Source organism: Trichechus manatus, unplaced genomic scaffold (genome assembly GCF_000243295.1).
Source record: "Trichechus manatus latirostris isolate Lorelei unplaced genomic scaffold, TriManLat1.0 scaffold00091, whole genome shotgun sequence".
Classification (NCBI taxonomy): domain Eukaryota; kingdom Metazoa; phylum Chordata; class Mammalia; order Sirenia; family Trichechidae; genus Trichechus; species Trichechus manatus.
Window position 1 is genome coordinate 4,015,110 of NW_004444027.1, and position 17,055 is coordinate 4,032,164.

Consider the following 17,055-nt stretch of genomic DNA (forward strand, 5'->3'; position numbering starts at 1 on the left):
ACCAATGTTATAAAACAATGTGTGTACTACTGTTTCATGAGAAACTATTTGTTCTGTAAGCCTTCACCTGAAGTACAATAAAAAAAATAAAATAAAATAAAAAAAGATGACTAGGTATTAACAAGAATAAAGAGAGGATGGAAGGGATTCTAGGCAAAGGGAACAGCATGAGCAAAAGCAAAGAGTGTGGGGTGTACAGGGGCCTGTGAACAGAGTCCATGACCAATGAGAACAGAAGGAAATGTGTTCTTATTAATTACAAGCATTAATTGCTGGGCTTAGAAGCATCTCTGTGACATGTTCATAATGTCTCCTTCCTCCCCTGGGAGCCCCTTCCTGTTCAAGTGGCTGACTGCACAAAGCCCATTGCCTTTCTAAAGGGAGTTAGGATATTCCATCCTGTAATTCCTGGAGGGCTGCTGAGTACCACAGCTTCATGGATTCTGTGGGGACTTACAGACTATCTGTAGCTGGTGAATTGCAGGTGTCCTAGTCATGGTTCTCTAGAAAAACAGAACCAGTGAAACAGATGATAGGTAGGTAGGTAGGTAGATGGATAGATGGATGGATGGATGGACAGATGGATGGACAGACAGACAGACAAACAGACACCTGTTGCCATTGAGTCCATTCCAACTCATAGTGACCCTATAGGACAGAGTAGAATGGCCCCATATGGTTTCCAAGAAGTGGCTGGTGGATCCCAGCTGCCAACCTTTTGATTAGCAGCCAAGCTCTTAACCACTGTGCCACCAGGGCTCCAGATAGATAGATTTAGATACAGGTAGAGAGGTATAGATATGGATAGAGAGAGAGAGATGTACTTCAAAGGATTGGCTCACCTGATTGTTGGGGGCTGGCAGTCCAAAATTCATAGGTCAGGTGGCAGGCTGGAAACTCCTGCAGGGTTGCATCAGATGATAGTAAGAATGCAGAGTGGAGAGAAAGAGAATGAGTTCTTCTAAAATGTCTATTTATAGTCTGGAGGCTGACCACACACTAAGGAAACTCCCATTTCAGCTGATTGATTATATAAATTACATTATGGAAAGTGATTACCTTATAGTGTGTTATATTACATTATGGGACAGCAGTTAGTCTAGTGTTTGGCCAAACCACTGGAACCATAGCCTAGCCAAGTAGACACTTAAAATCAACCATCACCCAGGGGAAGAGGAAGGGAACAAAGTGGGTTGTGTCAGGCATTGTGCTGGGTGCTTTATGTGCTCCCTTGTTTGATTGTCACCATAACTCTGTGAGGAAGGAACTGTAACCTCCACAGACGTATGAAGAAATTGAGGCCTGATATAAAAGGGCTTACCCAAAGTCACATAGCTCACAAATAATTTCTGAGCAGAAGAGGTAACAGGGCATGCTTCGTCTCCTTCCCTTGCTGCTAAGAGAGGCTCTCACCTCTTCAAACCTTCCTGGGTTGTGCGATTGATTGGAACAAGGTCACCTCCACAGAGAATTTGTTGGCCTTGATAAGCTGTATCAAGAAGTCTTAGCTGGAATATTTTTGCCTTTGGTTGGTGGAGAAGATACTGTTGATGGGTGGAGGATGGAGGAAAAGGGTGTTCTCGGATGCTGAAACCCCAGAAACCCACTTGGAGCTGAATGTTGCCTCTACTGATCATCTAACAGGCCACTGAGATGAGGAAACTGAGGCTCAGAGAGAAAAGCCTTCCAAGCTTACACAAGTTAAGTCCTGGTGTACTTGGGATGAGAACCCAGGCAGGAGATAATCTATTCTCTGAAGGGCATCGAACTTCGATCCAAGGGTGCCTATTGCCTCAGGGAAGCCTAACCATCTCTCATATCCCCCTTCTTCCTGGTGGGCCCAGCCTGGGAGCAGTGTCAGACGTGACCGTAGCTGGCGTCATTGGGTCAGGAACGCACAACACAGGGATCAAGCATGGCATCCTGGCCACTCAGGTGAGTCCATGTGTTTCTCAGCCAGCCTGCGGCTCTCTGTTGGGTGAACAGATGAATGGAAGGAGCTTCTCCTCACTTCAGCTCCTTGGAAATCAGGAAAGCACTGATTCATGGCTGAGCTCCACATGGACCTCAAACCACCCCAGATCTCCTCCCTCTGATGGAGACTCAACAGATGCCTTCCAGGAGAATCATTTCCTTCTCTAACCCTCATTTGTCTCCTACTGACACAAGTGCCGAAGGTCTCCTCTTGTGTGCTGATGCTGTAACAGTCGTAAAGTGCTTTCCCATCCCCTGCCTCACACGAGCCTCACAGCCACCACATGGCACAGGGCAGGCAGGGCAAGGGCACTACCCCATTTGAATGGGACAAGCTGGGAGCCAGGCAAGTGAAGGGCCTTTCCAGGGTCCAGGATAGCAAGCAGGGTGTCAGGACAGAACATAGGACTACCTGGTGAGGAGCCCAGCACATGTGAATCTGGGATTGGCACCATATCTTTATCAAAAAGCATCTGTTAAACTTCGTGAAAACCCAGTTTGGTGAACTGGTTAACAGGTTTTAGACTCAGACTTGGGTTCAAAACATGGCTTCGCCACTCATGGGGTATGTAGATTCAAGTAAGTTCTCTGAACATCCCTGTTTTCATCTGTAAAATGCGGAGGGGAGAACTAATCCTCAGCTAATGAAGAATAAATGAGATCACATGTTAGATGCTGGCCTACTAAATGACAGTTCAGAGGATGCCTCTGTTAGGAAGCCACACTGTGGAGGCCAAACTCTTAACATTCTTTTTTTTTTTTATTTGTGGTAAAAATATATATAACAAAATATTTGACAATTCAACAATTTTTACATACATTGTTCAGTGACATTGACTACCTTCATCATGTTTTGCAACCATCATCACTATTGTTTTCCAAATTATTCCACCACCATTAACAGTAACTCAGTGCCCGCTAAGCAATGAGTTCCCCTTTCCCCCTCCCTCCCACTCCTGGTAACCACTACTAGACTTTGGTCTCTATACATTTGCCTATTTCATATAAGTGGGATTATGTAATATTTGTCATTTTGTGTCTGGCTTATTTCACTCAGCATGTTTTCAAGGTTCATCTACGCTGTAGCATGTATCAGGACTTCGTTCCTCTTTATGGCTGAGTAGTATTCCATTGTATATATGTACCACGTTTTGTTTATCCATTCATCTGTTGATGGACATTTAGGTTGTTTCCACCTTTTGGTTATTTTGAATAGTGCTGCAATGAACATTGGTGGACTGTACGGAAGGACTTCCTAACAGGTCAGGTTGGGCTGCCATGGAGCAGACTTGCTAGAATATATACTCAGAGGCAGTGGCTTGTTTGTCAGGAATGTGTAAGAGTCACTGTGCTGGTTAAACCCCCACAGCTCCCAGTGTGCTTTCGCCTGCAGGAGTTCATCTACACCATGGGCCATCTGGTCTCTGGCTACTGGAGCATCGTAGCTAATCGCTGAGACTTGGATTTAAATCCCAGCTCCACCACTATTGTCTGTGTATCCTGGGACAGTTCTCTTTACCCCTGGATACCTCTGTTTTGGCACCTGGAAAATGGATATGATCATGGCATTGAATGTAAGGCACTCAGAATAGTACACACAGTTAAAAGAAAAAAAAAGTTGCCATCAAATCAATTCTGACTCACGGACCCACTGTGTGTCAGAGTGGAACTGTGTTCCATAGGGTTGTCAATGGCTGATTTTTCAAAGTAGATCACAAGGACTTTCTTCCAAGTTGCTTCTGGGTGGGCTTGAACCTCTAAACTTTTGATTAGGCTAGTGTGTTAATTGTTTGCACCACCCAGAGACACAGTTAGTGTTCAATAAATGTTTATTTTTTGCTTTGCTTGCAAAATAAGATTTCTGAGGCCCTTTCCAGAGTCCATGTTGTAGACATTTCAGTGTTCTTGGGGGATGGACCACATTGACCAGTTAAGTTGCCTTCCAACTAACTATAGAAGTGTAGGGCTCTGCCCTCTGCAGTGGATCTGATGCAGGCAGCGACTTGCACAAACATTGTTTAAATGTGACTGATGTGACTGCTGTGACTGTGTCCCACGTGGTTCAGTCTCAGAACAGCACTATGATCAAAAGAAAACAGCTCCAAAAGCAATTTCTAAGGGATTCATTTAGTTTTTTATTTGTATTTCCTGAGCACCATGAAAGGAAACCTAATTCACTGTTGTTGCTAGCTGCCGTTGAGTTGCCCCTGAGTCATGGGGACGCCATGCACAATGGAATGAAACACTGCCCAGTCCTGCACCATCCCCATGATGAGTTGCAGACAGGACTGTTGTGATCCATAGGGTTTTCATTGTTAATACTTCTTAAAACCCCATTTTCCTTTCTTGTCAGCATGTATACACACTTTGGTTGCTACTTATCCCTCTCCCCTTCCCTCTTTTCACTGCAAACTCTCAAAGAATCACCGGCAAGGGAGGACCATCCTGAGGTGAAGAAGTGAGCCAGGGAAAGGAGACTGAGGATAGTCATGTTAACCGTTTTTGATCTCATAGGTAAGAGCTGTTACAGCAAAGCATAGATATATTTTGTAGACCCAGTTCCCAGGCACTTGATGCCCTCCATGGACATTGTTGTTACCTCCCCAATGTGGGTTCACTGTCTAAGGGAGCCTAGTGGTGTAGGGGTGAAGGGCAACACTACAGCTGCACCCCAAGATTTGGCCACAGTCCTAGTCTACTCTCCAGGACTGATGTGAGGTTGGTTGCCTCCATTTCTGCAAAATAATCAGCGACTACGAAAATAATTCTGAGTAGGACTGCCCCCAGGAAACCAGAGGGAGAACCACATTGTTTTATTTTACATATGCCGATGGCAGAGAGCAAGGGGGAAGGACTAGCTTTTTTTTTTTTCAGAAGTAGATCGCCAGGTCTTTCTTCTGAGGCACCTCTGGGTGGACTCACCGCCCCCCCCCCCCGCCCCATCCTTCCAGTTAGCAACTGAGTGTTAAATGTTTGTACCACTCAGGGACTCTGGGACTGACACTTTTAATATCTACTATATATCAAGCAGCTAGTTAGATGCTTTACATATTCTCTCATTTGATTTTCACCACAGCTCTCTGAGATAGTTATTATTATCCCCATTTTACAGACAAGGAGGCACAGAGAGGTTAAATATCATGCCCAACCAAGCTCACAGTGCAGCAAATGCCGCGCCTACCCTTTATTTCTTGCTGGCCCTGCTGGAGAGCTTCACTGGTCAGTGCTTGTCCACTGCTCTGGAGCTTAGATGAAATCCAATTTTTGTAAAATCATCCTGACGCCCTCACTCCCACAGCTGGCTGTAGTGTGCAATTTCTGCTCTCTGGTCTTGGTCGTTCTTAATCAACATTAGTTCAGCTTTATCTACTCTGTCACCCTGAGCACCACGCTGCTAACTACACATGTCAAAAGCAATTTCCATCCAAATTAGCAGGTCACAGAGTGTGGACAAGGACCAAAACAGGCAATGAGAAAGCTTTCCTCTGTAATCAGGCCAAGGGGGAATGATTTAAAGTTAATTGTCGTCTTTCCCTGCTCTTTGCAGAAACTCAAAGGTACTAGGTGGGTGTGTTAGAGTAGAAGAACCTAGTTCCTGGGTTGAGTGGGCCCAGACTGAAAGGAAGGACTCAGCGAGCTGAGGTGCTGCCCAGAAGGAGCAGGGCAGGCAGAGAGTGGCTGCAGGGCAGCCTGGCTCCAGGTGGTGTGTTGGGATAGTGGGACTGGCCCTACCCTAGAGGCACACACATTCTCACTTTGCCTTTGCAAGGCACCTTCACCCAGGAACTCACAGCTCTTTGCAGCCCTGGTCTCACCTTAGGTCTCCTCTGAGCAGTTGGAAAGGCTGCATCCTGACAGAGGCCCGCAGGGTCAGTATGGCCATGTTCTGGGAGAACAAGCTACCAGGAGTCCCACATAACCTCATGTGATGGGTAGGCCCAGTCCTCTGCTGAGGCTTGATGCTCACCAGACATAGCCTCCCTTTTCCCATTTCTCCTTCTTTCTCCCCCAGAACTGAGGCTTTTCAGGCTGTGACTGTAGGCCCTGCTGGGGAAAGTCCCCGGTAGCCAGATGACAGTGGTCTTCTGGGAATAGGTGATGCTTGGCCTCACTTCAAAGGACAAACAGGGAAGTGAGGGCCCTTCAGGTGAGTGAGGGCTTCCCACCAGGGGTCCTGAAATGTTGCATATTTCCCACGGCCAGGTGGTGGCGCTGACCCTGATGACAGCTGATGGGACCATTCTTGAGTGCTCTGAGTTCAGCAACGCGGAGTTGTTCCAGGCCGCGCGGGTGCACCTGGGCTGCCTTGGCGTGATCCTCAGCCTCACCCTGCAGTGTGTGCCGCAGTTCCACTTGCAGGAGACGTCCTTCCCCTCAACCCTGAAAGAGGTACTGGTCTCTTGCTCATCACCGCTCAGCCTCAGAGGATAGATGGGTATCCTTGGCAAGTGGGCCATGCTCCAGTGACAGCCCCCTGTGGCTCTTCAGGTCCCCTGAATGAGAGTAGGGTTGACCTCTCCAACCCTCTCCAAGCCCAAGGTATATCATGGCCAGAACCGTTTCTGAGCAGGTTAGTGAAACTCAGAGGAACTGCAGGGGTGGTGGAGGTAAAGGCAAGAAAGGGAGTTGGGTAGAGACTTGGCACAGAGACATGTTGCCCTGTGTGAACTGACTGCCCCTTGGAGGATGGTATCTCTCAGCTGCACTGAGTCATAAGACATGCCCAGTATTTCAGTTTGTAGTGGTTTCTTCACAGCAAGGTGCATGTAATGAATGTCAAGCTTGCTGGGTGCCGAAGATCACATGCAGGGAATTTGGACCTGGATCATGGGAGGCAGAAAGGATGGCTTCCAATTGATAACAGTGTTTTTTGAATGAATGAAAAACAGTATTGGCTAGCTGGGTGGCTGGCTGGCTAGCTAGATGGGTGGTTGGATGGGTGGCTGGCTGGATTGATGGATGACATGTAGTAGGCCCAGAAGGCCTGGATCTATCCTTTGTAATCACTAAGCCACAGCACTCAAATCTATGGTTCCAAGTTCCTTGGAGTTCGAGTCCCTCCCAAACTTATCTCCTTATCATTCAATATGAATAGGCCCTCTGCCCAGTGATGTAAGCAACACTGAGCCAACATAGTTAGGGTAAAGATCATGAGCTTTGGAGTCAAATGGACCTGGCCTTGAATCCTGGATCTGCCACTTCCAAGCCATTTAACCTTGCTGAGCCTTAGTTTCCTCAACTAAATAGAGTTAATAATATTTACCTTAAAGTATTGATCTGAGGAATAAATCAGATAATACATGTTAAGGGTCCAGTTCAGTATCCAAAATTGCCTCCCATGGCAGTTAATAGGTGGTAAATAGTAACTATTATCTAGTACCTGTCCAAAAACCCTTACCACTGGAATTTCTAATGGGGTAAACCACAAGGCAAGGGTCTTAAGGCCAGAAGCTCCCTAATTAGAGGCATGATGTTTGGTGGGGAATCTCTCCCCAGAACTCCCAGCTGGTGGCTGAGAAAGTGACTCCAGAGCTGCAGAGGATACAGCTCTTTCCCCTGGAGTACCGATGCTTGGCCTGTATGGGTCATTTAGCAAATGAGCTGGCTGAAGTCTTGGCGCAGGAAAGCAGGACAAGATCAAGACAAGGGCATTTCAAGGGGAATAGTTTGGCAGTGACAAGGTATGGGTAAGTCAGGGAACTCCATGAGAGCAGGGCAAGGAAGAGGACACTGAAATGAGGAAGGGATGCTGGATGTCCACTAGTCCAAATAACCCTGCCTGGGGCTGTCCCAGAATCTGAGCTCTTTAGGGCCACCTGAAGCCTTCCTTAATCAGCCGCAGTCGCAATCCCCCAGAGGCCACTGAACCAAACCAGTGTTCAGATCGAGGTTCACTCCAAGCTGGGTTTACAAAACATCCTACGTTCTTCCCAGTGCTAGGCAAGCTGATCCAGGGCAGGCAAAGATGCACATGGCCTTTGGGCTCATTTGACCCAAGGACTAACCCCTAGGGCTATGGAATCATGTTCTGAGAACCCACTGGGAATACTGGGAAGAGATTTTTGTCCAGCCCTCTTGCCTCTGGTGTTCTTGTCCTTTCCCTTTTCCACTTCTCATGGGGTGACCACTCCATCCTGGTCATGCAGTGGGGGTGACAGTGAACCTCCACTGAGGTACAACCCAGGGATCCTTCTCAGACCTGTTCTGGGCAGCCCAGGTTCTTCTTTCTTCTCTTTAACAGACCAAAGACAGCCTGCTTCTCTCCCCATCAGTAGCTGCCACTGTCCTCTCTGCCCCTCTGCCCCTTGGGGTTCTTCTGCCCCTGGACTGGCTGCAGAGGAGATATAGATCCTCCAACTTCCCTCATCCCTGCTGTCTCTGAACAAAATGTACCATCCCTTCTCATTTAAAGGGCTTCTAATGGACTGGGAATTATAGAAATAACATGCAGGGGGAAGCTGCAAAGACGGACACTTGTGGTCCCTGCTCTGAGGTTAAGTGTGTACACTGAGATAGCTCGTGGAAGGCAGGCACCCATAGTGTCTTGGAGCTGGGCCTCCAGGACTAGCAGACTAGCCAGCCTGCGCTTGGGTTTGAAACTAAGACAATTATCAATGGAGATGGCCAAGCCAGGAACTAAATAAATAACTCATAATGAACATCAAGGAATCACTGGATGGCACTAATGGTTAAACACTCAACTACTAGCCAAAAGATTGGCGGTTCAAACCTACCCAGAGGCCTCAGAAGACAGGCCTGGAGATCTGCTTCTGAAAGGTCACAGTCTTGAAAACCCTATGGAGCTCAGTTCTACTCTGGCATACATCAGGTCACCATGAATCAGAATCGATTCAACGGCAACTGACAATAATAACCATCAAGTCCCAAGAGGACTTGGCAGAGAGGGCCAAGGCAAAGAGGGCTGTGACCAGAGTCAGCAGCATGAGGAGATGGTTTGGAAGAGAATAAGATACAGTGGACTGGAATACAGAGCTAGAATACAGAGCCAAGTCCATTTTTTAGAACACCAGCAACTTCTCCACTGGGGTTAGAAGAAGCTGTAGGAGGATTGACCTTTGGCCCTCTACTTGAGTTTCAGAGAGTAGGGCTTACCAAAATTCTTCTGGCAGAGGACAAGATTCAAGCAATATTTAGGACGAGGAATCAATAGGACTTGGTAACTCAGTGTAGTGGGTGAGGATATAGGAGGTCAGAGTCAGGGATGGTGGTGCCACAAACTAAGTTAAAGAGTCCAAGAGGTGCTGCAGGTTTGAGGAGCAAGATGATTAGTTCATTTGGGACCTGTTGAGGTGAGGGTGTAGGGGAAGCTGCCTTTGCAGGTGAGGAACTCAGGCAGGAAGCCTGGGTTGGAGATACAGACTGAGAGGTCATCAGGCAATTGATGTAATTGCTAGGTAATTGATGTAATTATGAGCAAGGATGAAATCACCCAGAGAGAGTGGGTTTGAATGAGAAGAGGCTCTTAGAGGACACCAGCATTCAGTGAATGAGAGAATGGAAAGGATGCCATGAAGAAGGCCAAGAGGGAATGGTCAGAGAGAAATGAAGAGATAGAGGAGAGAGTGATGTCATAGAGGCAATGAGTGCTGGGTTTCCGGGAGGGAGAGGTCAGCAGAGTCCAGTGCTGCAGGGAATCTGGGGTTGATACCTGGGTCTGGTAATTAGGAAGCCATTGCTGACCTCAGTGAGAACAGTTTTAGTGGAGGTTGGGTAGGCTAAGGAAAATCACAAGCAAGGAAATGAGATGAGCAGCAGAGACCACTTTCAACCAGAAAGTGGTTGTAATTGTATATATTATTGAATCTATTTTCTTGCCTCTCTCTCAGGTCAGAACGTATTAAGCTGAATACTTCAACTCAGAAATAAAGGGATTTCTTCCTTTTGCCAGAGGATTGGCTTTGGTGCTACGCTCCTACAAGGATATTAGAGTTGAGCAGAAGGACAGTCTCTGGTACCTGTTGTTGTTGTTATTAGGTGCCGTCAGGTCAGTTCAGACTCATAGTGACCCTATGTACAACAGAACGAAACACTTAACAGTCCTGCGCCATCCTCCCAATCACTGCTATGTTTGAGCCCATTGTTGTGGCCAATAGGTCTTCCTCTTTTTTTCTGACTCTCTACTTTACCAATATGATGTCCTTCTCCAGGGAGTGGTCCCTCCTGATAATATGTCCAAAATCCTTGAGACGAAGTCTTGCCATCCTCTCTTTTAAGGAGCATTCTGGCTGTACTTCTTCCAAGACAGATTCATTCATTCTTCTGGAAGTCCGTGGTATATTCAGTATTCTTTGCCAACAGCATAATTCCAAGGCATCAGTTCTTCTTCGGTCTTCCTTATTCATTGTCCAGCTTTCACATGGACATGAGGCAATTGAAAATACCATGGCATGGGCCAGGCACACCTTAGTCCTCAAGGTGACATCTTTGCTTTGTAACACTTTAAAGAGGTCTTGCAGCAGATTTGCCCAATGCAATACGTCGTTTGATTTCTTGACTGCTACTTCCAAGGGCATTGATTGTGGATCAAAGTAAAATGAAATCCTTGACAACTTCACTATTTTCTCTGCTGGGTTCCTGGCGCATCCTCTTTCTGCTTCTCCTTTGAACTGGCTGAGATTAGTTACAGCCAAGTCCTAGTTCTACTGGAACTTTATTCTTGCCTAGCCCCCCACCCTAATACCTACACGCACACACAAACACGTGAGCACACACACGCACACACACTCACACCAGCTGGCCTTTCTGCTTGCCCAGAGCTCAAGGTTTTTGCCTCTATATCATCTTAACATGGAATCTTCTAACTTAGATGTGACGTCTCTGAAAACCCTAAGTGATTTATGGGATAAATTCTTCTCCAAGTTCCAATTTCTTTGAATATGAAAGGCTATGGTGACACATGAAAATAGCAATCCCAGTCCCATCCTCTAAAAAGACAAAAACACATACCCACATGCACACACACACACAATTACACAGCCATAAATGCTCAACAAGGTGCAGTGAGGAAGGGCTCTGGGAAGTCTGGCCACCAAGTCTGACTATGCTGCTTACACTCTGTGTGAGTTCACACAAGTCCCTTCAATTGTTTGGGCCTGGTTTCTTTGTCTATTAAAGTGGGGGTGGATTAGATGATCCCCATGATCTCCTTCAACTCTAAAGTGGGATTGGGTTAGATGATCCCCATAATCTCCTTCAACTCTGACGTCTTTTAAGCCAGAACAGTGTTTAGATGCAAAACCGTCCCACCCCACCTCATCACCCACCCTAGAGGCAGAGGGTGATTTGTTTTTCATTAGTATTTCTCTCCTTTGGAGCATCTATGACAATTCTTGGGCCTTATCCTCAAGGAGGGACATGAATCCTGATGGAAACCCTGCCCCCACACACACACAGAGCTCCCACTGCAACCTAGTTCCTCCTGCAGGATGGCTTATGGAGGAGGATTCTGCTCCTCCCCACTCATCCGTGAGTCAGCACATCCACTGATGCATTCTCTTCCCTTCTCCCGGAAGTGGCTGCTGCTACGATTCTGTCCAGTGCTGCAGAAGCAGAAGTGGTTTCTCAGAGGCCCATCATCAGCTTCCAACACCCTGTGGACAGCCTTCCCACCACCAGCAACAGGCCATAAACAAGGACTGTCACAGAGGGTGGGTGGCCTTTTCAGTCACGGGGTTTACTGCAAGGGACATGTGCAATAAATAGTCCCATATTTAATTTGCCCTTGCTCTCTCCACTCAGAGCATCCTTTAAAGGGCTGAGAATGCTTGGGAGGAAAGGGAGGAAAGGCTAAAATGAAGATGAAAAGCTACAGCATAGGCCTTGCTCCTTCAAAGGAAACAAATCAGTGGAGGAGGAGAAAGGATACAGAGTTAGGACTCAGAAAAGTGCCATTGGAGCAGTTTCTCTTCACTCTTGCTGTGCCTAGAATGTTTCTCCTCTAATCCAAAAGGGATAGTAATTGAGTCTATCATCCAAGAAGCGTGAAGTTTCTTGAAGATAAATAGGAAAACAGTAAACCTTCCTGTTCATACGCTTATATCTGCTCACTGTTCCTTGTCATTTAGGACTCCTAGGAACTCTCCCACCTCCACTGGGGCTGCAAACCATGCTGCCCCAAGGGTTTGGATCAATTGAGGGTCTGCGCCAGGATGTGCACAGCTCTCCAGCATCATGGTCCTCTTCAGGCTTAGGTCTGCCCTCTTGCAGCAGCCCCTCTGGGTGGTGTGATGGTGGGATAGTCCTGAGCCAGAGGAGGAGCATATGAGGAGCACAGGAAGCCAGGAAGCTGCTTCCTGAATATAAAGTTAGGCTTGAAGATTCAGGTTCTCAGCCATTTTTGCTTCTCTTATATTCTTTTTCTTTCCTTTCCTTTTCTCTGCTTTCCTTTCCTTCCCTTTCTTTTCCTTTCTTTCCATTTCCTTCCTTTCATTCAGCAAATGTTTATAGAATACCCCTATGAGTCTTCCAGTCATGAACTCTGGAATAGCCCCAAGAGACCCATCAGGAAGGGTGCAGTGTAGAGGCTGGCAACATGTCTCCAGAGTCAGACCACTTGGGTTTGAATACCAGCTTCTCCACTTTCCCACTGTGACTTCAGACAAGTCCTTCAACCTCTCTGAGCCTTGGTCTCCTCATCTGTGCACTGGTGATAATATCACTACTGCCCTCATAGGATGTTGTTGGGAGTAAAGAAAATAATGCACATAAATTTTCTTTCCTTATTTCCGTTTATAGCCTCAAAGACAAAAAGCCCTCAATTCCTCCTCTCTCTGACTTTATTCACGTAAAAAAAAAATTTGTTTTTTTTTCCACTGAGCACCTGCTCTGTGGGGTATGTGTGAATCTAGAATCTGTATCTACACTGCCCTTTCCAGGCTGGAGGTATTGGTCACAGCTGTGTTGCTCATGACCTTTGTTAACCACTTCTTGACATTTATTCCCTCCCTCTTCCTGCTGGATTATTAGTTCCTTGGGGGTGGAGATTTTATCTGAGGCCTCTTTTGCCCCCCAGGGTCCACAGAATAATAATAGTGTTCAATACAAGGTAATTCAGTGGTCACTTGATCAAGAATTTATTTAAAATTTATGTTTTTCTAGATTTTCCCTATGTTGTATGTGATCCATCTCAAATCCAGCTCCATGCTCTCCAGTTCTGGTTCTTTTAAATAATTTCAATATAATTTCTAAATGCTGATTAAAACCAGATTAGGAGAAGGAGTCATTCCCAGGCCCCAGAGAGAGTTGCAATTCATGCTTCAAGATGCAGGGAAGAGGGCAGAGGGAGCAAGGTCTTGTTCAGTCTCCTGAGGGTGGTACTAAGACTGGAGCTGCCTTCAGGGATTTTTTATGACAAATTCACATCATCTGGCTCTTTGCAGCCTTGTCAGTATGGAATTACAGCCAATTTAGAAGATGAAGTGTCTTTAGACATCATTGTCAACCTTTTCCCTTTATGCCACTCAAACCGTAATGAGACGTGATGAGTCCTGCTTGCTGCCTGAATCCACCCATCTCCCCTGGCCTAGCTGAGAAGCAGGATTGGTTTGGGTCACATGCTAACTTCGTCAGCAGCATCCAGATATCCATCACTCTCTTACGTGGCTGTCCACTGATGATGAAGTAACCCCAGCCATGGAACATGGAGCCTTCCTCAGCTGCTCACAAGCCTGGCAATCAGTTCCCAAAGCCAGCTGAATAGCTCTACAGCTCTAAATTTTGGGGACAGTTCCACCAGAACCCTTCATGCCAAAATAACACATCAAGAAAGAGATTCCTCTGAGGCTCTAATTCCTTTGATAGTATTCCCAGGAAACACAAGGTAAAGAAATCCATGATCCCAAGGACCTTCTGTCTCCAGATAGGATTGTTTCTGGGCCCTGATGGGAGAGGGTTTAATTCACATTGGGCTGGTCCCTGGGCTGACTATCATTGAACAACCACTTGATGCTAGGTTAAGGGACATGGAAGGTACAGAGCAGGATCATGCATGGTTCTTGTCCTCGAGGAGTTTACAATTTAGTGTAGGAGAAAAGACATGTCTTACCACTATAGAGCAGAGAGGAAATGACAGATGCTAGGAGAAAAGCACAAACAATATACATAACTTCCATTGTAGGTAGGAAGCTGGACATGCATCCCTCTGGAACCAGAGCTGAGAAATGGGTGCCATTACATTTACTGCTGGAATTTTAGACAACATAGTGGGATGGCTAGGAGCCCCAGTGGCACAGTGGTTAAAGGTTGGTGGTTCAAACCCACCAGCCATTCCACAGGAGAAAGATGTGGCAGTTTGCTTCTGTAAAAATCCTATAGTGTAGTTCTACTCTGTCCTACAAGGTCACTATGAGTTGGACTCGACTCAATGGCAGTGGGTTTCTTTTTAAGTTGGATGGCTGGGGATGCTGGGACACTAGGAAATGGGGATTTTTGCTCTCTAGTGTCCCATCCCCACCCTCCAGGCCAAGCCACCAGGCTCTGCTTCCTGCTTTCCCCAGAGAAAATCAGCTCACTTTCATTCTTGCATGAGAGCCCCATGTGCCCAGAGGGCCATGGCTGGTTAGGGCTACCATGGGTCCATCACCTGTTAGGATGAAAATGACAGTGACAGAGGTTCTGAGATTTCTTTCTGAACCTTTTCCAGACACATAACACATCTGGAAAGGCTTTTCTTTCACAAATAAGACAACTCTCTCAACTAAGGAATCATGGAGTCCTCCAGCCTTTACTGTGTGCACAGCATTGTGCTAGCAGCTGTAGGGCAGAGGTTGGTAAACTACAGCCTGTGGGCCAAATCTGGCTTGTTGCCTGTTTTTGTAAGTAAAGTTTCATCAGAACACAGCCACGCTCATTCATTAATGTATTATCTGTTATTGCTTTTAAGCTGCTGCAACAGAGTTGAGTAGTTCCAACAGAGACCTTATGGCCTGCAAAACTTAAATTATTTATTATCTAGCCTTTTACAGAAAAATTATACTAACCCCTGCTCTAGGGGAAACCAAGAATGAACAAAATAACCACTGACCTGTAATAGCCTATTAACTAATTTCAGAGAGAGACATGAGCTTCAATAATTATCGTATAATTCTATGATGGATGTAATATAAGTAGAAACCACTTAAAATGGGAAGAGGAGGTTTCATGGGGGAAGGTGCATTTAAATTGAGTTTTAAGCTGCGAAGGGTTTTAAAAGGCCAAAATGGGTACAGAGAATTCTAGAGTGAGAGACCTGAAAAACCCAAGGTACTAGGGGAGGAGATTAAAGAGTGCATAAGCATGTCTGGGGAGGCTGGAGTGTTTGGTGTGAGATAGGAAATATCACAGTGGGAAATTAGTGTGGAAGAATAGAGCAGGGTCTAAGGCAATACTATCCAATAGAAATGTAACATGGGCCACAAATATAATTTTAAATTTTCTGCTAGACACATTTTAAAAAAAGGAAAAAGAAGTGGATGAAATCAATATTAATAATATAATTTCTTTAACTCAGTGTATCCAGAATATTATCATTTTCAGATGTAATCAATATAAAAACTATGAATGAGATATTTTACATTCTTTTTTTGTATTAAGTCTTTGAAATCTGATTTATATGTTAGATTTACACTACATCTCAATTTGGGCCAGTTACATTTCAAGAGCTAAATGGCCACATGTGGCCAGTGGCTACTCTATTGGACAACGTCAGTTTAAGGAGGTTTTTGAATGTTGAGGTGTCCCTGGGTGGCAAAAATGGTTAAAAGCACAACTACTAACCAAAAGATTGGTGGGTCAAAGCCACCCAGAGGTGCCTCAGAAGAAAGACCTGATGTTTGGCTTCCAAAAGGTCATGGCCTTGAAAACCCTGTGGGGTGCAGTTCTACTCTACACACGTGAAGTTCAACTTGATAGTAGCTAGTTGGATTCGAATGCTGAACTAAAAATGTTCAGGCATTATTCTGTGGGAAATGGAGACCTGGTAGTAATTTTTGAACTGTGTATTGGCATGCTTCCTGGCAAATGTTGTCTAGAGAAAGGAGAAATGGGGCAAATGGGGCAAATTATAAAGCTAGTGCAATCATATAGGTAAGAGTTTAGAAAGGCCTGGACTAAGAACGGCAGCAAGAGTGGATGAAAGAAGACTGGAGAAATACTTGCAGAGATAGAATAGAGGGAAGCTTGATAACCCAACAGATGGGTGCCAGTGTGGGGTGGGAGAGGTTGTTAAGGATGATCATCCAGCTCACTCTGGCTTGAATACAACAATTGTCCATATATTCCTAGTATTCCCTGGGTCCCATCATGCTTCAGTTAAATGCAGGTCAGGGGTCCTCTCTGATAGCTCTGACAAAGATACAGAATCCTAAAATTCCACTGCTCTCAGACATTCCAAAACTAAGTTCTAGCTGGGCTCGTTTCTACGGGTTCATCTTGGCTTCACTTTCCTGGCCAGATGCAGAAATGATCATGCTCCCTCAGACTCACCAACCCTTTGGACTCTGTAACGATCCATGATTGGATCCAGCCATTCAGCTATGCTAGGCACCCAAATTCCTCACAGCACATTTGATTAATAATTTTTTTTTGCACTACCATCCTCCCTCTCACACATGTTAAGTTTTACAGTTTACAAAGTGCTTTTAAATCCATGATATCACTTGGACCTCACAACAAACCTGTAAAGAAGGAAGGAAAAGTATTACTGTATTCATTCTATGAGGATGAAGCAATGGAAGCCCAAAAGCCTTAAAAAGCTTTCTAAAGGTCACATAGCTGGGAAGCTGGCGGAAATGTAACCGATGCTCTAGACATGTATTAGCATCACTCAAACTCAGAACCAAAAATGTTTATTGTGTACATTCCATGTGCCAATCACTGTGCTTAGGAACTTTGACATAGATGATCTCATTTTGTCTTCACAAGAACTGACAGCTTATAGCTGAGAAAACCAAGTCTCAGGTTTTTTTTTTTAAAATTAATTAATTGATTGATTTTTTTATTGTACTTCAGGTGAAGGTTTACAGAACAAATAGTTTCTCATTAAACAGTAGTACACATATTGTTTTATGACATTGGTTAACAACC

General features: G+C 45.5%; 1 protein-coding gene across 1 annotated transcript in view; it reads left to right on the forward strand.

Moving 5' to 3' along the window:
- LOC101343971 (L-gulonolactone oxidase) overlaps positions 1-17,055 on the forward strand; it is a 57,154-nt gene that overhangs the window by 13,578 nt on the left and 26,521 nt on the right. Inside the window, exons 5-6 of the mRNA XM_012557235.2 lie at positions 1,845-1,935; positions 6,178-6,363. Coding sequence (XP_012412689.2) covers positions 1,845-1,935; positions 6,178-6,363 — 277 coding nt within the window. The remainder of the gene's footprint in view (positions 1-1,844; positions 1,936-6,177; positions 6,364-17,055) is intronic.